Below are 25,502 nucleotides of genomic sequence, written 5' to 3' on the forward strand. Positions count from 1 at the left end.
AATTGTGAAATTTATAATGCATGCTGGTTTGTAATTGATTTATAATTTAAGTTAAAAAAAAGAGAGATAAATAAATTTAGTTGGAAAAATATTAAAGAGAAAAAATAAAGAATAAAAAATAAGAGGGAAAATTTGTGTTTTTGGTCATTCAATTATACACGTGATATAAATTTAGTCCATGCGTTATAAGCATGACCATTTTTAATCACTAAGTCTCTGAAAGACTATTTCTATCACCAATTTATCACTTAAATAAAATGTTTAATTTGATCATTTTAAAGACTAAAATCGCCCGTCATTATATATAACTCAGGGACCAAGTCAATACTACGGATATAAGTCATATAACTAGAGGACCCACCTAGGTGAATGGAGCAAACCATTTGGCCAGTCCCCTACCACTTAGTGTACTAACCGTTGGGACGGTACCTTGATAAGAACCCAAAAAACAACTAAGGACAAAAATATCATTTTCCCAAAATAAAATAGTAAATGCCTTGAGAATCATTTACCATATACGCAATTTTTTTTATAGAACAGTTCAGACCCGATTTGGAGCGGGTCGTCGATATATTCAGGATAAAAGTTGAATCCCACCAAAGGAGTGAAGGACCAGAGTCCAGAGCTGAGACCACTGACATCTTGCGACTCGTGTAATCACAACGCCAACGGGATGGAGTTCGGAGCTTGCATTAAAGCCAACTTCAACCAAACGGCGACTTATCTCAGGCATCCTATTAATGTCCACCACCTCTCTAATTCTTCTGTGTTCTATCGTATTAACGCTGCCACGTCTATGCGCTGCAGAGCAACTCCTAAACTGCAAAGCAATAGCACCTCAATTGAAACCGTCGAAAAGGTAGCCTTTTTTTGTTAAATAATTTGCTCAAAAGTGTATTTGTATTTATCTCGATGTTTATATTCATTTCTTTTCCTGAAGATTTTTGATTATTGTTGCTCTGTATTGTTTTTCAATTTCAATAAAGTTCAAATTTTTGAATTTTTTTTTCCTTTGAGAAAATGCTTCTTCTTTGCTCTGTTTTGAACAGTGTCTCGGTTTTAGTTATTTTGATTAAGAGTTGCTTTACTACTTGAACATTTCTGCGGATTAAGGAATCGAATCAGGGGGTGTAGGAAATAGGGCATAGGCTCTCTTATAGCCATGTTGATATCTTGTTCCATTTGATTAAGCTCTGCAGCCCTACTTTAAGTAGCTTGACAAAATGCTCCTTTTGTTTTAAATCTAGGTTAAAGCAATGTCTGCTGATTATTCTCGTGATACGGAGCTATCAAGTTTAACAGCTTTGTGCCCATTGGATGGCCGCTATTGGGATAAAGTCAAAGACCTGGTTCCATTCATGAGCGAGTATGGGCTAATTCGCTATCGAGTCTTAGTTGAGGTGCTGACTTTTTCCGCTTTCTTTTAATTGCTGTTAAGTTCTTTATTTTATGCATGCTTGATGAATACTGTTATATGTTTAGTGTTTTGGTTGATGGACATAAGCTTTCCTTTGCAGTAATCTTATGCACCTAGTGCAAAAGAATATATCGCAAAGAATAAAAATTTGAATTAGCATGAGGTAATGCTGTTTAGGCAAATATGAAGAAAAAAACCTTTTTATTAATTGTTTAGTTAATAACTTAAATACTTTTTTTTTAATGATAGTTAATAACTTAATACATTCTAATATATTTCAAAATATTAGTAGTTGGATGCCAAATTCATAAAATGGATTTTCATGCTTGGGCTGTAAATATCATTGTCTACTATATTAGATCTCTTAAATCAGATTCTCTTCTCACCTTTGTGTTTCAGTTTTTAGTTTAAAATCATTGCTCGTTTTGACGAGTTTTTGTAGCATCTTAACTTTCCTTCATCTTTTGCATTCCAACTTCTCTGTATGAACCATGTGCTTATCTTTTTTATCAGGTTAAGTGGTTGTTGAAGCTTTCACAGATTCCTGAAATCTCTGAGGTTCCTGATTTTACTCAAGGAGCAAAGTCTTATCTGCAAGGCTTGATTGATGGGTTTAGCTTGAGTGATGCTTTAGAAGTTAAGGAAATTGAGAAAGTAACTAACCATGATGTTAAAGCTGTGGAGTACTTCCTAAAACAAAGATGCCAATCACATGAAGAGATATCTAAGGTTTATTAAGCTGTTTACTTCTTGTTTTCATAAATATTGCATTATTTTTCTTAAATTTCTTGCTTTTGTAAATGTTATCTTCTTACTGAAATTCCAGCAACCATTGTCCATCGATACTTTTACTACTTATCTGTCAATGGCACAGTACTTTGTGACCTTGCAGTATAAATGGCTAAGTGAATTATATAATTTCTGACATACCACTGTCTACTTTTCTTCATAAATACTACATTGGTATTCTAATTTTTATTTTTCTAGATTCCAAAAGTATTACTATGAAATTCCACCAAGCATTGATACTTTTCCTACATGGCTGTCAATGACTCTGTTTTGTAGTCTTGCAGTATAAATGGTTAAAAGGATTTATATAATTTTGTATAAATTGCATCTTCACGTGAGCTGAAATATGTTTGTCATTGTATTTATATCTAGGTTCTTGAGTTTTTCCATTTTGCCTGCACGTCTGAGGACATCAACAATCTAGCACATGCATTAATGTTGAAAGAAGCTATTAACAGTGTTATATTACCAGTCATGGATGAGATTATTACAGCGATAACTAACTTGGCCACAAAGAATGCTCATGTTCCCATGCTTTCTCGCACCCATGGGCAGGTAAAGACTTATGTGCAGATCCATTTTTATATTTCCAATATTTTGTTTATTTGTCCAAAAAAAAACCCTAAACTTAATAAAGATATTCTGTACTCATTTTGGAAAAGTGATGAACAATTGTCTTTAGTTTTTTTGTTTGGTTTTTATTTTTTATTTTTAATCTCTTGGGTATGATTCTTTAGGGGCTATATGAGAAAATGTTTCTATATCACGAAAGAGGTCTAATCTAGTATTTTGTAGCCAGCTTCACCAACAACACTAGGCAAGGAAATGGCTATTTTTGCATATAGGTTATATACTGAGAGGCAGGATATTTCAAAAATTGAGATGCGAGGGAAGTTTGCTGGTGCAGTTGGAAACTACAATGCACATATAGTTGCATATCCTGATATAAACTGGCCACAAATTGCAGAGGAGTTTGTAACATCTCTTGGGTTAAGCTTCAATCCTTACGTCCCTCAGGTATCTTCTATGACCTTATTGGGCATTGTTTTACTATCTTGTCAGTATGGAGATAAGCTTGCTGCTTGCTATTTGAGAACTGCCATAAGTGCATGGCATACATAAACCTGTCATGTAAGTCTAATCATTTTATAGTGGATCATCAGTATGCTTATCCTATTGTATTATACTAGTCACATGTATGTTGTGTTAAACATTGCCTCTAATAAAACCAGGATGCTTTCACTTGGGTTAGACAGGGTGTCTAATGATTTGCTTTGGTTATTTCAGTCGTCACAAAGGAACACATTAAGCCACTTTTATATATAGCAGATGTATAGATATAGATATTTGACTCAGTGATACAAGGCTCCCTATCATACGAGATTTGGAGAAGGAATCTGTATAATACCTTACATTACATCTGTTTCTAGATGAAAAAGTCATTTTCAGGGCTTGAACCTGTGACTGATTAATCAATGTTTGAGCGCTTGACTGCTATATAAAGCCCAAACTTTTATGCTTACCCCGTTAAAAATGGAAATGAAAAATCATTATGTTTATGCATAGTAATAATTTTATATACTATTTGTCCATTGAAAGTGAACCTTGAGACAGTGCTAAGTTTGCTAGTGGTGAAATACTGAAATAGGTGTAACAGTTCAAGTTACTGAAAGAGCCTATATGCAAAAGCAGGGGTAAAAGGCTAAAGGCTTTGAATTTGTTGATGCTACTCTCCCTAGATCTTGCAATTTATCATTGGCTTTATGTATTACCTTTACCCTTTACCAAGTATATTTAATACGGACTACGGAGTATACTTTTTTGAATTTATTTCTTTATTACATCTTTTGAAACATTTATATTAGATTATGTGCTGGTGTTGATGCTTGTTTTACTCTGTCTAGTTTCAAGTGATTGTTGCCAAAATAATGTGACTATAGGTGAACTTTATGTTTTGGTTACTTAACCTTGTGATATAGTTTAACTCCACTATTCTTTAACAATGCAGATTGAAACCCATGACTATATGGCCAAACTTTTTCATTCTATTATCCAGTTCAACAACATTTTAATTGATTTTAATAGAGACATCTGGGGATACATTTCTTTGCGATTCTTCAAACAGGTTTGTCCCCTGTTTACTTTGATGCTATGGTACTATTATTTAACAATATAAAAAAGTGATAACCATCTCAAACTTTTAGCAGATAACCAAAGCTGGTGAAATTGGATCTTCAACAATGCCTCACAAAGTGAATCCCATCGATTTTGAGAACAGTGAAGGCAATCTTGGAGTAGCTAATGCAGGTCTATCACATCTGAGCACAAAGCTACCTATTTCTCGGTGGCAGGTATACACCCACTTTTTGTGGTTATAGTGAAATGTATTCTGTTAATATGATGGGTATGATTTTTTTATTATTATTATTTTTTTTGGTTCTGTTTTTTGCATGGTGAAATTTTCTAAACTCTATCAGAAATTGACAGGTGGTAAGAAGTGACAGAAAATAAAAGGCAAGGAAGCAACTTGAAAGCACTAGTAATCAATAATGAAATTGAAAACAGGACATTAATGGGAAGTTGGGGAGGGGAAGAGATAATCATTTATACCAAAGTTGGGGAGCGGGAAGGATATAATTGATTTTAACCTCCTTTTTTTTTTTTTTTTTTTTTTTTTTTCAAATACGTGGATTGAGTAATTGTGGCACTTTATTTTGTGCATCTCATATTCTCATTAAAGTGAAACACGTCTAAGGTCCATTTTGTTCCTCAATTATTTGCAGTCACCATTTCAGTCCTCGGTTTAAGGAAAATGTGATGGATATGATCCCTATCAAACACAGTTTGGAAATCTAGGACTGAAAGTGGTCAACCCTAAGAATGGTGGACCAAAGTTGCTATTCTCCTAAAGCATATATATTTGAGGGACCAAAGTTTCTCTCAAATATGTAATTATCAAATATATTAAAAAAAATATTTGGAGTCATTTTCGTATTGATGTCTGTATTCTAAAACCTTTAACAGATCTGTTATCTAAAGTCCAAGCTCTTATATTGTTGCATTGGTTCACCTAGATTTGTCTTTGGTTCCTCCTATAACTATGCTTGCTATCCTTTTGATTTTCCAGAGGGATTTGACAGATTCTACTGTGTTGAGAAACATGGGAGTAGGATTGGGGCATTCACTTCTTGCTTATAGAAGTGCATTAAGGGGAATTGCAAAGCTTCAGGTAAAATATGTTGTACCAGTCTGATTGTGTTGCTGTTTGAATATTGTGATGGTTTAAAGTTCGTTTAATTCTTGGTCAATGGCTTTGCTTACAGAGGGGTGAGTTTGTAATTAGTAATTGACCTTTTATTTAAAGGTGGAAAACTTAGTAAGAAGACAATAGAAAAAGAGTTAAAATCAAAACTCCAAAGTCCAAACTGTGCTTAGGATTAACAATTTTAATGAATATGAATTTGTGAACCTGTATATTAGTTTTGGTATATGCAGCGTGACAAAGTATGGTTATTTTGTCATGTACCTGTTGGAATTGACCATGTTAATGCATCAAGATTGAAAACCTAGAAGGTGCATTTTCTATGTATTAGCTATGGTATATTTGCTGTGCACAAAGTACCAATGGTTATTCTGCTGTGTACTTGTCAGAAGTGACCATCTCTAGACTGCATTTCCCTCAGAACAAAGTGCCATAGTTATTATATGTATTTATTCTAATCTTCAAATCCAAGTTGATGACTTAAGTTGCTCTATCTAGGTCAATGAAGCTGCTTTGGCAGAAGACTTGAACCAATCATGGGAGGTTCTTGCTGAACCTATACAAACGGTATGTAACTTATCCTCTTACCTTGACCTATGTGTTCTAGTCATCATTCTGTATTGTGCTAATGGAGGGAACTTGATAATTTTAGATTTTGGTAACTATGTTGTAAGTTTTGCGCCATATTGCCAAAAAGAAACCAAAGCACTCCTTTTATGTTTGTTTTCTTTTCCTCTTTTTTGGGGTAAACAACTTAGTACTCCATGTTTCAAGTACATATTTTATTCTGTTCCAACTTATTCCCCTAATTAACTTGGCTTTGATTGATATATATGTTTACTGCTGCAAATGCTCAGTTTGATTCCTGTACTCCAGCGTAACGCTGAGATAAGAATTCTTCAAAAAGTGTTTTTGTTTAGAAGACTGTTTTCACGTTCTAAATTTTATAAAATAGAAACTTCCTACGGAGACTAGTAGACTTATTGGGGAATAAATCAAGAAAATAATTGTGAAGTGTTTTCGTCTTCTCATAGAAATTTTGACTGATTCCTTTGCTCTTGCATATTTGGCTTATTGTAGGTGATGCGGAGATATAATGTCCCAGAGCCTTACGAGAAACTAAAGGAGCTAACCCGGGGGAGAACAGTCACCAAAGAAAGCATTAGAGAGTTCATTGAAGGTCTGGAAATACCAGTAAATGCAAAGACTACACTTTTGAACTTAACACCCCATACATATATTGGCGCCGCTGCTGAGTTGGCCAAGAACATAGAAAGCGTTACTAATATAGTGAACGGGGCTATTTCATCTAGTCGCAAGAGCTGAGGATTTTCGAGGCAGTCTATCATTACTAACAAGATAGGGGCCGGGGTGTCTCTGATATCCTGTTTGAAATAGAAAGAGCAGAAATGCACCATATTCTGTGTTTTTTGGATGGTAAAATTAGAATAGTACATTTTAATTTATCATAAAGTACAGGGAAATGCCCTGGTTGTCATCCAAAACTTAATTTTGCATGTAGTGGATTAGTCATCAACAGTTCTTTTTGATTGAGGTAACATGATCTTTACCAAAATTTGAATATCATCATTACAGTCTATTAGCTTAGTGGTTTGTCGTCTGACTTGATATCACGACTAAAGGTAATAGTGTAGGAGGTTCGACTTTCCTTGTACGCGCATGAAGACACATTGTGAGTTGGGATGATCTAATTATTAAAAAAAAAGAAAGAAGAGATACGGGTCAAATAGACTTTCGTAGGCTCTTAAATTTTGTAAAGTTATAATTAAACTCATAAATATTTTAGCAACTCTTCAGCGACACTCTTAACACTATTTTTGATCATAAATTGACCGGCAATCAGCGCGGATCGCCAGTCACCATAGAAGAATCCAGAGAAAGCGATCACCTCCTCTGGGAGAAGAATTGTTCTATGGTGATTGGCGGTTTGCGCCAGTCGTCGGTCAATTTATGGTCGAAAATAGTGTCCGAGTGTCGGAACCATCACTGGTTACTAACCGGTTTTTGGACTTTAAAAATAAAATATCGATGAATTTAATTACAACTTTAAAAAGGTCTATTTGACCCTTTTAAAGCCTAAATTTTTGCTGTTTCAGAGTCTTTTGCATTCTTTAGGCGTTGACCTGTTGTTTTGTAAGTTACTAGCAGTTGGAACAAGTACCGGCCTTCGCCAATACTTCATTTCAACGTAACGCACTTCTACTTTGAATAACTCCTTAGCTTAGCAGTTAGCCCCCCTTCTTTTCTTCCCCAATTCACACACGTAAAGCCCCCTACGAAGAACCATTCCTATATATGCTTTCTGTATCTCTGTACTGCATTCCTATAGATTTTCTGGAAACTGATCAGAGGTTCAAGTTGTGGGGTACAGGTAGCTAGGTAAAGTAAACTGCAATCTTCACTATATGTCTTCTTGCAATCTACCCCTTAATTATTTGTACAAATGAGTAATTCTGAGTTTTCATTGAAAGCCAAGCAGACTTGGGCACCTGTTTTAGCAGCAAATTAAATTAAATCCATTCCAATCTGAAGCAATAATGGATTGGGTTTATACATCTTGGATCAAGATTTGATTTTTGTTCACTTCTTGGATATTCTGTGCTCAAATCCAAATGGGTTTCTTACTTGTATATTCAAGAAATGTGGGTCAGCTTCCTGATAATTTAAATATATTAACTGGCATTGATATGATTGTGTAGATAGAATTGAGCAAAGTATGTAAACAAGTAATGGTCTTTCAGTATGCCTGGAAGCAAAATCAGCCCAACAACTATTTCCATCATAGTGCTCATCATACGATGTAATTATAATAACTACAAAGCTAAAAAAAAAACAAAAGAGTAAGACATAATGATGAGAGGAAATAAAAATTATTTTTTTATTGGTTTACATTGTAACAAAAAACAATGACCAGAGGAACAAAACAAAATTGGCGTAACCATACCCTACCGCCAATATACAACGGACTAACTAAACTTTATTTTTATTTTATTTATTTAAGTACGTTTACGTACTTAGTAGGAATTAATCTTACTAATTTATCCTTCAAGGTGTGTAGGGGACACCAGTGCGCTTGATCCATGCATCACCGTCAAGGTACACTGAAGGACTGAACTGCTTAGCAATCTCTGGAGAAATGTTCCTCTTGTAACCTCCCCACTTCACCCTACTAGCGGTATTAGCTCCTGGGCCGCGGTTCCCATACTCTGCGTACCAAAGGGTATTCAGTGCAAAGTCGCCCTGCCATGGAGACCAACCTTCAGGGGCGATGAAGCCGTCAATGAAAGAGGACATGATGATTGTCCGGGAGAACTCCTTCCACGGCCTTCCCAGGTAGACTTTGACGGGTGGGGTGACCCCCTTGAGGGCGGGATCAGGGAGGATCTCGCAGGCCTGGAGGACAGTGCCGCCGACACTTCGGCGGTCCTTTCTACCTTGAGCCGTCACCATGCAGGCCTGGTTCTCCATTGGCTTCCTCACGATCATCTTGCAGTTCTGGAACACGGCCGCCGCGTCCCCGAAGATGAAGTCGATGGTGCCGGTGATGGTGCAGCCGCGGTAGAACTGGCGGTAGGAGTGGGCGTAGAGGGTGTCTTGGTAGGCTTCGATGTTGCAGTTGTGGATGACCACCATGTCTGCTGAAACCCGAAGGGCCACGGCTTGGTGCTTGGCTGCCCCGGCTCGGTTCTCGATTGTAAGGTCCCGGCAAACGAACCCGTCTCCTTCTACTACCACCGTGGCGGTCTTATAAGTGCCGACCCCGTCGATGAAATTCTTGTTTCCGGTGATCACGGTCTTGCTCGGGCCCTCCCCCATGAAAACAACGTTGTTAACCTTCCTAGGAACAACCACGTATTCGCTGTACACGCCGGCCTTAATGAGGATGATAACAGTGCGGTTGCTTTTGGGCGGGATGGTGGCCAGAGCGGCGTTGATGCTATTAAATTTCCCGCTTCCGTCCTTGGAGACCACCATGTCGGGTTTAATGGAGCTCGGGGGAGCAGTGAGGAGGCGGCGAGTGGGAGCGTCTACGAATTTAGGGAATTCACCAGTGGAGTCTACTGCTGCAGCATCTTCCAACAACCTACGACTAAAGCCAGGGATTTCCAAGGTCTTGAGGAGCTCGGTGAGCTTTGTGAGCATAGCCAGGCCGTTGCTAGTGAGCTCCATGGCGGTTTTAAGGAGGTGCCTCATTTTCTCGCCGGTGTCGCCGGTGGTGTTCTGGAAGGCATCGAGGCAGGTCTCTTCGAAAGTGATGGCGGCGCTGAGCCAAACCTTGAGGTCGTTCCCGTGTTCGACGTTGATGGTAGTAGATTCCTCAACCTTGTGAGAAGACCTCTTGAGATCTTCAATGGAGTGGTTTAGCACCTCCTTGCATATGTCCAGTGCCTCGTGGGTCCTAGGGTCCTTGTCCGCCCTCTTCAGAAGGGCGGACTTGGACATGGATTCGGAGAGGTTCTCCCACGCCACCGAGAACGCCGCGTTCAAAAGCTTCTTTGGGTCGTGAGAGTGGTTAGCTCTGGCCAGGCTCTTCTCGCACAGCTCCTTGAAATCGGTTGAGGCGCAAAGGGCTTTCACGGACTCCTGCAGATGCTCCGATTTCCCAATCGCGTCAGCTATGCTGTCCAAGGAAAACCCCTCCTTCATAACCTCTTTGGGCCGGTGCTCGATGCCCTGCACGGCAACAAACCCCTCCTTCGTAACCTCTTTGGGCCGGTGCTCGATGCCCTGCACGGCAACAAACCCCTCCTTCGTAACCTCTTTGGGCCGGTGCTCGATGCCCTGGACGGCAACAAACCCCTCCTTCGTAACCTCTTTGGGCCGGTGCTCGATGCCCTGCACGGCAACAAACCCCTCCTTCGTAACCTCTTTGGGCCGGTGCTCGGCAACAAACCCCTCCTTCGTAACCTCTTTGGGCCGGTGCTCGATGCCCTGCACGGCAACAAAAACCTCTTTGGGCCGGTGCTCGATGCCCTGCACGGCAACAAACCCCTCCTTCGTAACCTCTTTGGGCCGGTGCTCGGCAACAAACCCCTCCTTCGTAACCTCTTTGGGCCGGTGCTCGATGCCCTGCACGGCAACAAAAACCTCTTTGGGCCGGTGCTCGATGCCCTGCACGGCAACAAAACCCTCCTTCATAACCTCTTGGGGCTGGTGCTCGATGCTCTGCACTTCACAGGTCCCCTTGGTATCACTTGGGGCACACGACCCCGACTCGGTGGCCGTGGCACCCACCACGAAAGCCATCAGGAAGAGGATGGAAGCCATGCCAATAACACCCAAAGACTTCTTATTCGACCCCATATTTACTTGTTTTGTTTAATAACTTTTTAATAGGCTCAAGGGATGCCTTGATTGAAATGTGCAATACTGCAAACCCTATTTATACAAAGGAGACACCACCAGCAGAGCCACAGATAATATAACTAACAACCTTCAGTTGAGGAAAATGAGGTTATTCACAAATGTTTTACCATGAATTTGTGGTTGAGATATGTTTTAGTGTTTTACATTGCATTTCTGTTTGATCTGATCAAATTGCTCTCATTCCATTATCATGTCATATCTTGTGATTTTAATTAGATCTATCCTATATATTATTTTATAGGTTAAGAGTATAGTGAAAAGAAAAGAAAGCACCCCTAATCAACTCCAATATATAATAATAAGTTCATGCTTTTGCCTTTGCCTTTTTAACTTTTCATCCTAATTTTTTTTTTATATTCTATATATATATATGCATTAATTACATTTAGTTTAAAATTTTATAGTGATTAATATATATATAAAAGTAAAAGAAGTGATGATATAGAATATTTTCTACTCATTATCTTAGGCTATTTTTGCTAATAATGGTCATGTATTCTTATTTGATGTGAATTACATTCCTATTTTGTTGAATATTTTTTTTTATTTTTGAAACATTTATGATTATTTACATTGTAATATCTGTTCTATACCTTTTCAATCTTTTTTATTGGCCAAAGAGCGACCAGAGTTCGATTCCGTGGCTACCCAATTGGAATGGTAACAGATATGACATTACACTATATAATATATAGTTGGCGTTGAATATTTTGATTATTTGTCTTGAATATATCTAATTTTTGAATTTTTTGTTTTTATTTTAATAATTATATGCTCAACACTATACTTAATATTGTATATTAATTAGTAATTTTAAAATAAAAATACTTATAAATAATTGTAAAGTTTTGGTAACAATTATGAGTTGCCCTAAATTAGAACCTATAATTTAATTATTTTTATTTTCTTTAATGGAATAATGAAATTGATCTGAATATATATATAAGGATGAAATTGGTTCCTAAATGCTTATAAAAAAGGAGCACCATTTAATAATATGGTCAAATCTTTCCATAAACTAATTTTGATAATTAAATTGTTACATGATTAAATTGTTATATTGATTGCCAATGACCTTGTGGTCTAGTGGGGTGAGTTAGTTCGAGCCTCAGTGGAGGCGCTGTCTCAAAATAAATGAGAGTTTTGCTTGCCGGGGCGAGTCGCCAACCGGCGGGCACTCTGATTTTAAAGTTACTTTTATTTTATTTATTTATTTATTTTGTTTCGATTGCCAAAATTGTTTTTTTTTTTTGTTTCTTTTCTCTTTTTTCTTCTTCTTTCTATTTCCACCTATATTCTCTTTACTAAGCACACTTACAGAACTTCTCAAAAATCACAAAAAAACTCCACTATTACGGATGCTCCATTCTTCTCTCTCCTCATTTATGCACATAGTACACGAGTACACGACTGAGGGTAGCGTAGTAGTTATTAATAATAATAATATTATTATTATTTTATTTTATTACATATATGCATGACATTTATTATTATTATTACTACTACTATTTGTGGCATTCTGAGTCAAAGCAACAAAAAGAAAAAAAAAAAGAAATTAAAAAAAGAGAAGGTAGTCCAATTAGCAAATTATTGTATGGACCATGGTCCACACAGCTATGTGGACAATAATCAAATGTACATTATTTTTGTACTGAATATACATTATTTTTATACTATAAAAATAATGTACATTCAGTACACAAATAATGTACATCTCCTGAATATAATGTACATTATTTTTACACTGAATGTACATTATTTTTATATTGAATGTGCATTATTTAATAGTATGGTCCACACAGCTGTGTGGACCATGGTCCACACAATAATGATTGAGTCCAATTACCTACTTTTCAAATAGGGTTTTGAAAATAATATAATGGCATTAGTACTTTACATATTTTTGTCCAGTTGTTATACTGTGGACCATGGTCCACAATGCATTATGGACCATAGGTCATGGTTGATACTGTAGTTGTGTTGAACTGATACTGCAGTTGTGTTGAACGGATACTGCAGTTGTGTTGAAAGGAAACTGCAGTTGCGCGGAACAGAGGCCATTTCATCCGTCTGTAAATGCAGTTGTGTTGAACTGATACTGCAGTTGTGTTGAACGGATACTACAGTTGTGTTGAACGGATACTGCAATTGTGTTGAATGGATGAACGACCTCTGTTCCGCGTAACTGCAGTTTCCTTTCAACACAACCGCAGTATCATTTCAACACAACTGCAGTTTCCGTTCAACACAACTGCAGTATCAGCCATGACCACGGTCCACAATGCATTGTGGATCATGGTCCACCATATAATTTGCGATTTTTGTCTAGTGTTTTGAATCAACACATTTTTGTCCAAATGATGTCAAATCCACACAATTATGGCTATATCTCAAGATTTTTAGAACTGTGATGTATGCTAATAATATTTAATTTGTGATTACTATGAAAGTGTAATTATGATAATACCTCTATGGCATTGGCTTATAATACAAATGTTGTCTTGAATAATGATGTCCGGATTGAGAAACAATGTGAGTTTTTGGACACTGATAAGGAGGAGCATGATAACTGATAAGTGATAGGGAGGACAGGACATTTTTGTGCAGATTTAAAAAGGTGGACATTTGATTACTGTTTTCTCATAATTAATCATATTTGAGAAAACGGTAATTGGAATGAATTCCTCCTTTGTGTGGTTATAAAGTATCAAGTTGAGAAGAAGGTGGCATTCTTCTCACTCTCAATTTCTTTGCTTCCCTTTCTTTTTTTTTTTTTTTTTTTTTTAAATTAAATATTAATTAATAACAATTTTTTTATTACTTCAAATTTTTATTAAATATTAATTAATAACAGAAAAAAATAATTCTAAAGGGCCTCAATAACTTTAATTGCGTCAATGGCTTTGGTTCTTATTTTTGATTGCTCTCAATAGTTTTTTGGTGTCGGTACAAAACTTTCTTGTACCAGACATCAATCTTGTGAGTTCGTTTAAGATCCCGCTAGTATTGACTTCTTTAGAGCATCAATAATATCAATAGTTTTTACTTGATTTTTTAGTTGACATGGAAGAGAGAGGGTGATTTGGAGGATAGAGGAAAAAATGTAATTGCAAGAGGGTTGGTTTATTGTGGCGCCAGTTTGCATTTGACGCGCAAGACCAAATAAAAGCACAGAGGTTTACGCGCCCTCTTTTCTAGTTATACTTATACCTGTAAAAATTTTTCAAAGATCACAACTAATGTGGATGTTGTTCTTTACACTGTAAATTTCTTTGCTTTCCCTTTTTATTTAATTAAATAAATATTAATTGATAATGAAAACTTTTTATTTAATTAAATAAATATTAATCGATAATGAAAATTTCACTTTTAGTCATATGATTATTGGAGTATTATTAATTGGAATCCACGAGTTCAAAAACAGTTAATTTGAATCCACAACTATCAGTCCCTCGGCCAAATTGCCTATCAGGCTTGGTTCCATTGTTATAACTCCAATCCAAGGAATACTTCAAAAATCACCGGAGCTCAGGCCCTAATTTCTGCCGAGATTAGTGACCTCGTGGTGAAGATTCGGTCAATCGAGACTGATGAGTCATTGACGGAGAAGACAAGGAATGGAATTGCCAAGCAAGAAATACAGCGAAGAAGCTATAACCCACTGCAACTACTCCTCTTAGCATGACTCTCGATCCGGAGCTCTATCCATCCGGCGAAGACAAATTTTTAGAGCAAAACAAATGAAAAAGAAAGAGAAGAGAATAAGTAAAAGATAAATTTACCCTCATCATTTTAGCCCTTAAAAATTTTTGGTTACTTCTCGCCAGCAGTTTAACTGAAGGACTGAAATTGAGAAATATTAAATAGTTATGGATTTAAATTGATAGTTATGAAACACAATTAACAATACCTCAATAATAATCATATGATCAAAAGTAAAATTTTCTCCCATAATCATATGACCAAAAGTGAAATTTTCTCCCCTGGCAAACTGAGCTCCCTTGGTAAGAATCTTTGCCCCGATCTTGGCCCTAAAGGCTCCATCTCAATCCCATATGACAAACTGAAAGTGGAGGATCTGATTAATAATCGAAGGGAATGTTGGGTTATATGAAACAGGATATTCGTCTATTGGGTGGAGTAATGCAAAAAGCTCAAGAGATATATTGGGAGTTGTACCAGGTGGACATTGCAAGCAAGATAACCCTTCCCTCACTTGCTCCTTATACTTCCTGCATATTCCATCGATGTTCTCAATATCATATCATATACTAATGCCTTGGGAAGAAGTTTACCATTCGAATCAAACAAGGGAATAGCCTTTCCAACGATTAATCTATATTACTTCCATTTTAATTAAATATTAATTAATAATAATTTTTATTGCATCAATTTTGTATTAAATATATCAATTAATAGCAGAAAAATATTTTTTTTTATTTTTAATTGGTCATTATAATATGTTCATTATAATATGTACAAAATTAAACACATCCAACTGTATGTTAAACGAACTCACGAGATCAATGTTGGGTACAAGAAAGTTTGGTACGCTATTGAGAGTAATTAAAAATAAAATCGAAGCCATTGAGAGCAATTAAAAATAAAAAATATTTTTATTAATTAATATTTAATAAAAAAAATTGACTAATTAATATTTCATTAATTAAAACGGTAGTAATAAAAAGGTAAAAAAAAAAAAGAATTAGAAATTGAAACTTGAAAGTTAGAAGAAAGCAATATCAATTTTGTATTAAATATCAATTTATAAGTAATATGGAAAGTGTGGGCAAATCCATAACCAACTTGGTACGGACATCAAAAAGCTATTGAGAGCAATTAAAAATAAAAACAGAAGCCATTGAAAGCAATTACAAATTTAAAAACAATATTTTTTTTCTGTTATTCACATGGGCTGTGAAGAAGGTTTTTTGTTTTGTTTGTTTGTTTTTTGTCTGTTTTTTGTTTTGTTTTGTTTTTTTTTTTTTCCAGTGTTTCCTTGATCTGTTATGAATTTGCCCACACTTTCCATATTACTTATAAATTTCTTGAAGATATGACTTCATATAGTTGTACAGCACAATCAAATAATAATCCTACTCTTTTAGTTAGGATGGCAGTGTGGCAATTTAAAATTCATTTTCAAAATATAATATAATTTTTTTGAATACCATAATATAATATAATAGTATATATTATTAACGTTTAAAAATATTATTATTATTATAAGATGATAAAGGTCAACAAAAATGAAAAGTCAAAACTGACTTCAAATATTGCAAAAAACAGTGCACATATATAGTACTTCCAGTACTTTGCGCAAGTCTGATCTACACTTAAGATCGATTAAAAACATTAAAAAAAAAAAAAAGAAGTTGAATTAAATGTAGAATATAGAAATGAGTTTCATACCATTAACTAAGGCAGAGAAGGTACGTCGGTTGGATATTCTTATATGCTAAAAAGGTTAAGCACGATATGGCACCAGAAATCGCGAATGGAACTCATTACGCTTGACAATGATTATTATTTGGTTAAGTTTTATTCTATCATGGATTATGAGTTTGCCAAGTATGGATTAGATCACTACCTCATTGTTAACTGATAAAACTGAGAAGGTGATGCAAGGAATACCAGAAATGGAGATGGCCGAGCATCATAATGGGGAGTCGGTTTGAGGTGTTTTTGCCGTGGTGGCTGTTCCCCCTTGTGCCTTGTTTTTTAAAGCTAATAAGATTATATTGGGCTGACTGAAGCTTGGCTAGCAGGAATTAATGTTACTAATTTATCCATCAAGGTGTGTAGGGGACACCAGTGCGCTTGATCCATGCATCACCGTCAAGGTACACTGAAGGACTGAACTGCTTAGCAATCTCAGGAGAAATATTCCTCTTGTAACCCGCCCACTTCACCCTACTGGCGAGATTAGCTCCTGGCCCGCGGTTCCCATACTCTGCGTACCAGCAAGTGTCCAGTGCGAAGTTGCCCTGCCATGGAGACCAGCCTTCAGGGGCGATGAAGCCGTCAATGAAAGAGGACATGATGATTGTCCTGGAGAACTCCTTCCATGGCCTTCCGAGGTAGACTTTGACGGGCGGGGTGACGCCCTTGAGGGCGGGATCAGGGAGGATCTCGCAGGCCTGGAGGACAATGCCGCTCACTCCTCGACGGTCCTTTCTACCTTGGGCCGTCACCATGCAGGCCTGATTCTCCATTGGCTTCCTCACGATCATCTTGCAGTTCTGGAACACGGCCGACCCGTCCCCGAAGATGAAGTCGATGGTGCCGGTGATGGTGCAGCCGCGGTAGAACTGGCGGTAGGAGTGGGCGTAGAGGGTGTCTTGGTAGGCTTCGATGTTGCAGTTGTGGATGACCACCATGTCGGCTGAAACCCGAAGGGCCACGGCTTGGTGCTTGGCTGCCCCAGCTCGGTTCTCGATTGTAAGGTCCCGGCAAATGAACCCGTCTCCCTCTACTGCCACCGTGGCGGTTTTATAAGTGCCGACCCCGTCGATGAAATTCTTGTTTCCGGTGATCACGGTCTTGCCCGGGCCCTCCCCGACGAAAACAACGTTGTTAACCTTCCTAGGAACAATCACGTATTCGCTGTACACGCCGGCCTTGATGAGTATGACAACAGTGCGGTTGCTTTTGGGCGGGATGGTGGCCAGAGCGCTGTTGATGCTATTAAATTTCCCACTTCCGTCCTTGGAGACCACCATGTCGGGTTTAATGGAGCTCGGGGGAGCAGTGAGGAGGCGGCGAGTGGGGGCGTCTACGAAATGAGGGAATTCATCAGTGGAGTTTACATCTTCCAACAACCTACGACTGATCCCAGGGATTTCCAAGGTCTTGAGGAGGTCGGTGAGCTTAGTGAGCATAGCCAGGGCGTTGCTGGTGAGCTCCATGGCGGTTTTAAGGAGGTGCCTCATTTTCTCGCCGGTGTCGCCGGTGGTGTTCTCGAAGGCATCCAGGCAGGTCTCTTCGAAAGTGATGGCGGCGCTGAGCCAAACCTTGAGGTCGTTACCGTGTTCGGCGTTGATGGTAGTAGATTTCTCAACCTTGCGAGCAGACCTCTTGAGATCTGAAATGGAGTGGTCTAGCACCTCCTTGCATATTTCCAGTGCCTCGTGGGTCCTAGGGTCCTTGTGCGCCCTCTTCAGAAGCTCCGACTTGGACATGGATTCGGAGAGATTCTCCCACGCCACCGAGAACGCTGCGTTCAGAAGCTTCTTGGGGTCGCGAGAGTGGTTAGCTCTGGCCAGGCTCTTCTCGCACAGCTCCTTGAAATCGGTTGAGGCGCAAAGGGCTTTCACGGACTCCTGCAGATGCTCCGATTTCCCAATCGCGTCGGCTATGCTGTCCAAGGAAAACCCCTCCTTCATAACCTCTTTGGGCCGGTGCTCGATGCCCTGCACGGCAACAAACCCCTCCTTCATAACCTCTTTGGGCCGGTGCTCGATGCCCTGCACGGCAACAAACCCCTCCTTCATAACCTCTTCAGGCCGGTGCTCGGTGCTCTTCACGGCAAACGTCCCCTCCTTCGTAACATCTTGGGGCTGGTGCTCGATGCTTTGCACTTCACAGGTCCCCTTGGTATCACTTGGGGCACACGACCCCGACTCGGTGGCCGTGGCACCCACCACGAAAGCCATCAGGAAGAGGATGGAAGCCATGCCAATAACACCCAAAGACTTCTTATTCGACCCCATTTTTACTTGTTTTGTTTAATAACTTTTTAATAGGCTCAAGGGATGCCTTGATTGAAATGTGCAATATTGCAAACCCTATTTATATAATTGAGACAAGACCATCAGAGCCACAGATAATATAACTAACAACCTTCAGTTGAGGAAACTGAGGTTATACACAAATGTTTTACCATGAAATTGTGGTTGAGATATGTTTTATCGTTTTACATTGCATTTCTGTTTGATCAAATTGTTCTCATTCCATTATCATGTCATATCTTGTGATTTTAGATCGATCCTATATATTATATTTTATAGGTTAAGGGTATAGTGAAAATTAAAGAAAAGAAAGCACCCCTAATCAACTCCAATATATAATAATAAGTTCATGCTTTTGCCTTTGCCTTTTTAACTTTTCATCCTAATTTTTTTTTATTCTATATATATATGCATTAATTACATTATTTAGTTTAAAATTTTATAGTGATTAATTTATATATAAAAATAAAAGAAGTGATGATATCGAATATTTTCTACTCATTATCTTAGGCTATTTTTGCTAATAATGGTCATGTATTCTTATTTGATGTGAATTACATTCCTATTTTGTTGAATATTTTTGAAACATTTATGATTATTTACATTGTAATATCGGTTCTATACCTTTTCAATCTTTTTTGATTGGCCCAAAGAGCGACTAGAGTTCGATTCCGTGGCTACCCAATTGAAATGGTAACAGATGTGACATTACACTACATAATATATAGTTGGCGTTGAATATTTTGATTATTTGTCTTGAATATGGTTGTGTTTGGCAAAACTTATTTAGGAGCTTATAGCTTATTTTAAGCTACTAATAAGCTATAAGCTTTGTTTGGTAATGTTATCAAAATAAGTTAGTAGCTTAAAATAAGAGCTTATTTTGAAACGCTACTTCAGGTAGCTTTTCAAAAATAAGCTAGTAGTTTCTGAACTTTTTTCCATATTTATCCTTATTATTTTATATAAATGACATCATTTATCCCTCCCAATTAAAACTCTTTTGGCCTTTTTTCTTCAATATGTTTCATTGTAATTTTAATTTGATATTTGTGTTTGAACATTAATTTTTGTATAAACTAATTTTATGAATTATAAACATCTTGTTTTACTATATATATTTTCAAATATATGTTATTACTTTATATTTTATGAAATTATATTGATTTCATTATTTTATATTTTAATATGTAAACAAACCTATTTAAATTTAAAACTATTTAACTTTTATGAAGATGTCCTTTTTAGTCTTTTTATCTTTTTAGTTTAACAACTCTTCAGATTTCAGCTTCGAGCTTATAGAGCTTTTTAGCTTTCAGCTACTTTTCAGCTACCGTTTCAGCTAGGTTTGCCAAACATAGCCTATATCTAATTTTTGAATTTTTTATTTTTATTTTAATAATTATATGCTCAACCCTATACCTAATATTGTATATTACTTAGTAATTTTAAAATAAAAATACATATAAATAATTGTAAAATTTTGGTAACAATTATGAGTTGCCCTAAATTAGAACCTATAATTTAATTATTGTTATTTTCTTTAATGGAATAATGAAATTGATCTTGTCCTTCTCCCAATAGCTTTAATTGCCTGAATGGCTTCTATTTTTATTTTTAATTCCTCTCAATAACTTTTTGGCGTCGGTATCAAGCTTTCTTATACTCAACATCAATCTCGTTAGTTCGCTTAACATCCAATTGGTATTGCCTTCTCCCGTTCTTCTCACTCTCAATTTCTTTAACTCTCTTTTGACTTTTTTATATTACTTCCATTTTAATTAATAAAAAAAATCACAGTAATAAAAACTTGTTATTAATTAATATTTAATTTTTAAAAAAGGGTAGAAATTGAGGCATGGCAGCTGGTTCAGTGAAAAGTGAAAATAAGCAAGAGAGCTCATTAAGTCATTATCCTATTAGTTGGGCATATAAAATGCCAGTATGCCACTCTAACTAGCTTTTAATGCCCAGTATCTTCACGTTGGCTTTGAAGAATTTTTTATTTTTTTTCAGTGTTTCATTGACCTGTTATGGATTTGCCCACACTTTGGCTGGGAATGGCTAACTATCACTACTACAATTATAGTGATGTAAATTAAAGTGCACGAAAGTAAATTGAAACAACATTTTTATATTGTGGTTCAAAAATAATGTAATCTTTCAACTATACTCTTCTTCCATGCATGGTTGAAGAAGATATTTGCTCAGGTTTTCACATGGAAACCCTCCTAATATTCCTCTATCTAGCTACTTAATAGTTATAGTAAAAGTAGGTTGAGTAGGATGAAATCCTTGCTCGGGGTTATCGTTTTCTCATGATAGCTGTGTTGTAGAGTCACCTGGCCGGGCCGCTTATATCCATCCAGAGAAATAGGGGATATGGCCGCGCCTGATCCACGCATCACCCTCAAGGTACACTCCAGGAGTAAACTGCCTAGCAGTCTGTGGAGAAATGTTCTTCTGGATACCCTTCCAGTTCACCCTTCTAGCGGTATTAGCTCCTGGGCCGCGGTTTTTATACTCCGCGTACCAAAGGGTATTCAGAGCAAAGTTGCCCTCCCATGGAGACCAACCTTCTGGGGCGATGAAACCGTCAATGAAAGATGACATGATGATTGTCCTGGAGTACTCCTTCCATGGCCTCCCGAGGTAGACCTTGACGGGTGGGTGGGTGGCCCTGAGGGCGGGATCAGGGAGGATGGAGCAGTTTTGGAGGACAGTCCCGCCGACCCCTCGGCGGTCCTTTCTACCTTGGGCGGTCACCATGCAGGCCTGATTCTCCATTGGCTTCCTCACGATCATCTTGCAGGTCTGGAAGACGGCCGCGGCATCCCCGAAGATGAAGTCGATGGTGCCGGTGATGGTGCAGGCGCGGTAGAACTGGCGGTAGGAGTGGGTGTAGAGGGTGTCTTGGTAGGCGTCGATGTGGCAGTTATGGATCACGGCCATGTCGGCTGAAACCCGAAGGGCCACGGCTTGGTGCTTGGCTGCCCCGGCTCTGTTCTCGATTGTAAGGTCCCGGCAAACGAACCCGTCTCCTTCTACTGCCACCGTGGCGGTCTTATAAGTGCCGACCCCGTCGATGAAATTCTTGTTTCCGGTGATCACCACTTTGGTGGGGTGCTCTCCCAGGAAAACAATGTTGTTCATCTTCCTAGGAACAAGCACGTATTCTTTGTACACGCCGGCCTTGATGAAGATTATAATTTGGCGGGTGTTTTTGGGCGGGATGGAGGCCAGAGCGCTGTTGATGGTCTTAAATTTCCCACTTCCGTCCTTGGCAACCACAATGTCGGCTCTAATGGAGTGCGGGTGCGCACGTAGGAGGTGGCGGGTGGGGGGGTCTACGAATTGAGGAAATACTTCATCATCGGAGTCTATGTTTTCAGGACTTTCAGCTGCTTCTTGATCTTCTAACAACCTACGACTGAACCCAGGGATTTCCAAGGTCTTAAGGAAGTCGGTGAGCTTAGTGACCATAGCCAGGCCGTTGCTGGTGAGCTCCATGGCGGTTTTAAGGAGGTGCTTCATTTTCTCGCCGGTATCGCCGGTGGTGTTCTCGAAGGCATCCAGGCAGGTCTGTTCGAAAGTGATGGCGGCGCTGAGCCAAACCTTGAGGTCGTTACCGTGTTCGGCGTTGATGGTAGTAGATTCCTCAACCTTGTGAGAAGATCTCTTGAGATCTTCAATGGAGTGGTCTAGCACCTCCTTGCATATGTCCAGTGCTTCGTGGGTCCTGGGGTCCTTGTCCGCCCTCTTCAGAAGCTCAGAATGGGAAACGGTTTCGGCGAGATTCTCCCACGCCACCGAGAACGCCGCGTTCATAAGCTTCCGCGGGTCATGTGAGTGATTAGCTCTAGCCAGGCTCTTCTCGCACAGCTCCTTGAAATCGGTCGACTGGCAAAGAGATTTCACGGACTGCTGCAAATGCTCCGATTTCCCAATCGCGTCCGCTATGCTGTCCAGCGAGAACGCCGCCCTCATAACCTCGTGTGTGCTCATCTTATTAACGGCGTTACCCTCCGGGTTCTTCTCTACGCAGGTCTCCTTATTTGTATCACCAGCGGCGCACGACCCAGCAGACCCAGGCCCAGACACAGACCCAGATTCCGCACCGCTACTGGGACATGACTCCGCACCGGTACCGGAACCGCCACTGGGACATGACTCGGCACCGGAACCCGCGGACTCGCTGCCGGACTCGGTGGCAGTGGCGGTGGCAGCCACCACGAAAGCCAGGAAGAGGATGGAAGCGATGCCAAGGACACCCAACTTTTTATTCTTTTCTAAAGACCCCATTTTTACTTGTTTATGTTTTTTAATAGGCTCTTGAATAGGGACTCGTATTCAAGGGGTGCCTTTGAGGCTATGATGATTGAAATGTGCAATACTGAAAATCCCTATTTATAGCATTGAGAGACTATCAGCAGAGCCATAGAAAATATAACAAACAGGTAACAACCTTCTGTACATTGAGAAAATTGAGGTTATTCAGATATATCTTTTACCAGGAAATTACTCTTTTTTTTTTTGAAAACAGGAAATTACATTTATAACTTTTTTACGTCTTTATAAATTTTTCATCGTAAATTTTTTATTCTATAGTATTAATTACATTATTTAGTTTAAAAGTTTATGGTGATTAATATATATAAAATAAAACCAGCTATGTAATATTTTCTACCCATTCTTGCTAATGGCGACGTATTTAGATTCCTATTTTCTTTAATATATATTTAAATAATAATTAAGTTATAAATAATTATAATAGTTGGGAGTGGCATTTTTTTTTTTTGTATACGTGATATGACTCTTTTTTATTTTTATACGTGATATGACTCTAGCTATTCACAATTATTTTAGAAAAATTGATACGTGATATGATTTATATTATTATATTATTATTAAAATAAATATGTGAAAAAGGAGATAATTTTAATAAGCATTAAGATGTGAAAAGAAAATTAGAATCAAACTGTATTTTAAAGTTGTTTTAAATTACCTGATTTAAAAATGTGTTTTTACCCATAAGTGATTTAGTTAATTTTTTAATTTTCAAAATAAATATATTTCAAAGGTTAAAAAAAATTAAACAATAGTCTGGAATTAAAAATACTTAAAATTTAAAAATGATGAATTTCAGGACAGATAACACCAATCTCCAATATTTTCAATAGCCACAATCTTGGTCAACACCCAAAAGCTACCGATCTATAGGTTTACAATTTGAAATAATAATGTGAGAAGGAATAGCGATGATTTAAAATTACATTTGTGTTGACAATTCTATTAATCTAAAATTATACAGTACACCTCATGAGCATTGTACAATTGACTAATGGTGCGAATATTTAATTAGTATTCCATTGTTTATCTTATTTGCTATTGTTGATGATGATTTTGTTGATGTACTAAGTGAAACTTTTGGTGTAGGATCCGTATCCAATCTTATAATGAAACTTAAGAGTTTAGAAATTATTTACAAAACTATAAATATTATTAAATATTCAAATTTAGTAATAGTTAATGTTTGAAATAAAAAAAAATACGTACAATAATTTGAAATCACGAATTTGTTCACAATTATTATCCATCATAAGCTTAGTAGCACCAAATGTATTAATATGTATAGTTTCTGTTTGTTTCGTACAATATAAACATAATACCATTACAACTTTAAAACAAACAAATCAAATCAGTCAACTATAACCTTATATTTGGTATTAATATTTGGGAATCTACTTTTTATCATTTCTATTAAATATTTTAATTTGTGTATTACAGGAGCTCAATGGACAAACATAGTGACAAAAATAGCAATAGATATGTTGAAAACTGGTAATTGATTTTTTACTTAGTGTATGCTAAGGTTATTCATAACACTTAGCTTATAATTCATGCATGCATAAGAATTAATATATGTTAGAGTAAAATACAATATCTGAAAAACAAATTAAATGAAAAATTTAATAGTAAATAACAATAAATAATACATCCACATCTTCAAAAACATATTCTAAGGTTGTGGTATACGCTCCTCAATTGTTCTTGACCTCGTACAGTCTACCCTTATTGCATATGCAATATTGTAGGCGTTTATGGCATTGAACAAAACAAAAGTTGGGACCATTATGTGCATTTTTTTTTATGGCTAAAATAATAAGAGATAAAATGGTGGAGCTACGGTGAATATTTCTTGGAATGAATGTCTTATATAGTAGTAACGTAATGGTTTAGATAGAAAGTAAAGTAATTAAGGTAATAACATTATTATTATTATTATTACGACTACTACTACTACTAGTGGTTTACCCATGTGATGCACGAACAAAAATATGTTATTATGAATTTAAATAAAAAATTGAAAAAAAAATATAAATATTTTAAAATGTACAATATAATAATATAGTTGTAATTCCATATATTTGGTTAAGTATCTATTTCCATAGCATATAAAATTTAAATTTAAATTTTGTATAATTAATATAGTCTCTAATTAATCATTTACACATTTAGATAAATTTATATAAAAATTTTACATAATTAATTTCATTTATTCCGTCCTATATGTATTTCATATATATTATAATTCCAAATATGAATAATAACTAAGAAAATTATATTTAAAAAATGCAAACGTTAGTTTTTGTATTAGTAAAAAAAATTCAACGATCCATGTTTAATTGTAATTATACAATTATTATTATAATTATTAGCTTATTTATCATAATAATTATTAGTCAACTATATTAATATATGCATAATTAATTTTTTAATTACTGTAATAATTATTAGATAATTAAACTAATATTGTGTAATTATACTTTAATACTCCAAATATAAATGTTATATATATATATATATATATATATATATATATATATATATATATATATATATATATATATATATT

General features: G+C 36.9%; 3 protein-coding genes across 8 annotated transcripts; 1 reads left to right on the forward strand and 2 right to left on the reverse strand.

Moving 5' to 3' along the window:
- The first annotated feature begins 575 nt into the window (after positions 1–575).
- LOC116005212 (adenylosuccinate lyase-like) lies at positions 576–7,058 on the forward strand. The gene is made up of 10 exons (XM_031245474.1): positions 576–859; positions 1,248–1,400; positions 1,931–2,146; positions 2,579–2,761; positions 3,002–3,223; positions 4,215–4,331; positions 4,414–4,557; positions 5,334–5,435; positions 5,967–6,035; positions 6,549–7,058. The coding sequence occupies exons 1-10, from the start codon at positions 674–676 to the stop codon at positions 6,792–6,794; spliced, it is 1,638 nt and encodes a 545-aa protein (XP_031101334.1). The 5' UTR covers positions 576–673; the 3' UTR covers positions 6,795–7,058.
- Positions 7,059–8,343: 1,285 nt separating this feature from the next.
- Positions 8,344–18,452, reverse strand: LOC116004361 (pectinesterase-like). 6 transcript variants are annotated; one of them, XM_031244379.1, is made up of 4 exons: positions 18,409–18,452; positions 18,245–18,300; positions 10,440–10,493; positions 8,344–10,355 (listed from the first exon to the last, which is right to left on the reverse strand). In XM_031244379.1, the coding sequence occupies exons 2-4, from the start codon at positions 18,293–18,295 to the stop codon at positions 8,535–8,537; spliced, it is 1,926 nt and encodes a 641-aa protein (XP_031100239.1). In that variant the 5' UTR covers positions 18,296–18,300; positions 18,409–18,452; the 3' UTR covers positions 8,344–8,534. The 6 variants fall into 6 exon arrangements, 5 of the variants coding, with proteins under 5 accessions (XP_031100239.1, XP_031100236.1, XP_031100238.1 ...); XM_031244376.1 differs by lacking the exons at positions 18,245–18,300; positions 18,409–18,452 and adding an exon at positions 10,578–10,827 and having other exon boundaries at positions 8,344–10,139; positions 10,194–10,355; XM_031244378.1 differs by lacking the exon at positions 18,409–18,452 and having other exon boundaries at positions 18,245–18,392.
- Positions 18,453–20,700: 2,248 nt separating this feature from the next.
- On the reverse strand, positions 20,701–22,948 carry LOC116005154 (pectinesterase-like). Its single transcript, XM_031245410.1, has one exon. The coding sequence runs from the start codon at positions 22,886–22,888 to the stop codon at positions 20,942–20,944; it is 1,947 nt and encodes a 648-aa protein (XP_031101270.1). The 5' UTR covers positions 22,889–22,948; the 3' UTR covers positions 20,701–20,941.
- Between the last annotated feature and the right edge of the window lie 2,554 nt (positions 22,949–25,502).

The sequence above is a fragment of the Ipomoea triloba genome, chromosome 14 (assembly GCF_003576645.1).
Source record: "Ipomoea triloba cultivar NCNSP0323 chromosome 14, ASM357664v1".
NCBI lineage: Eukaryota > Viridiplantae > Streptophyta > Magnoliopsida > Solanales > Convolvulaceae > Ipomoea > Ipomoea triloba.

Coding starts and splice junctions, on each gene's coding strand:
- LOC116005212 (XM_031245474.1), top strand. CDS start 674: ATGGAGTTCGGAGCTTGCATTAAAGCCAACTTCAACCAAACGGCGACT. Junction 1,401..1,930: donor GCTATCGAGTCTTAGTTGAG/GTGCTGACTTTT, acceptor CTTTTTTATCAG/GTTAAGTGGTTGTTGAAGCT. Junction 6,036..6,548: donor TTGCTGAACCTATACAAACG/GTATGTAACTTA, acceptor GGCTTATTGTAG/GTGATGCGGAGATATAATGT.
- LOC116004361 (XM_031244375.1), bottom strand. CDS start 10,793: ATGGGGTCGAATAAGAAGTCTTTGGGTGTTATTGGCATGGCTTCCATC. Junction 10,494..10,577: donor TCGAGCACCGGCCCAAAGAG/GTTTTTGTTGCC, acceptor CGGCCCAAAGAG/GTTACGAAGGAGGGGTTTGT. Junction 10,356..10,439: donor TCGAGCACCGGCCCAAAGAG/GTTTTTGTTGCC, acceptor CGGCCCAAAGAG/GTTACGAAGGAGGGGTTTGT.
- LOC116005154 (XM_031245410.1), bottom strand. CDS start 22,888: ATGGGGTCTTTAGAAAAGAATAAAAAGTTGGGTGTCCTTGGCATCGCT.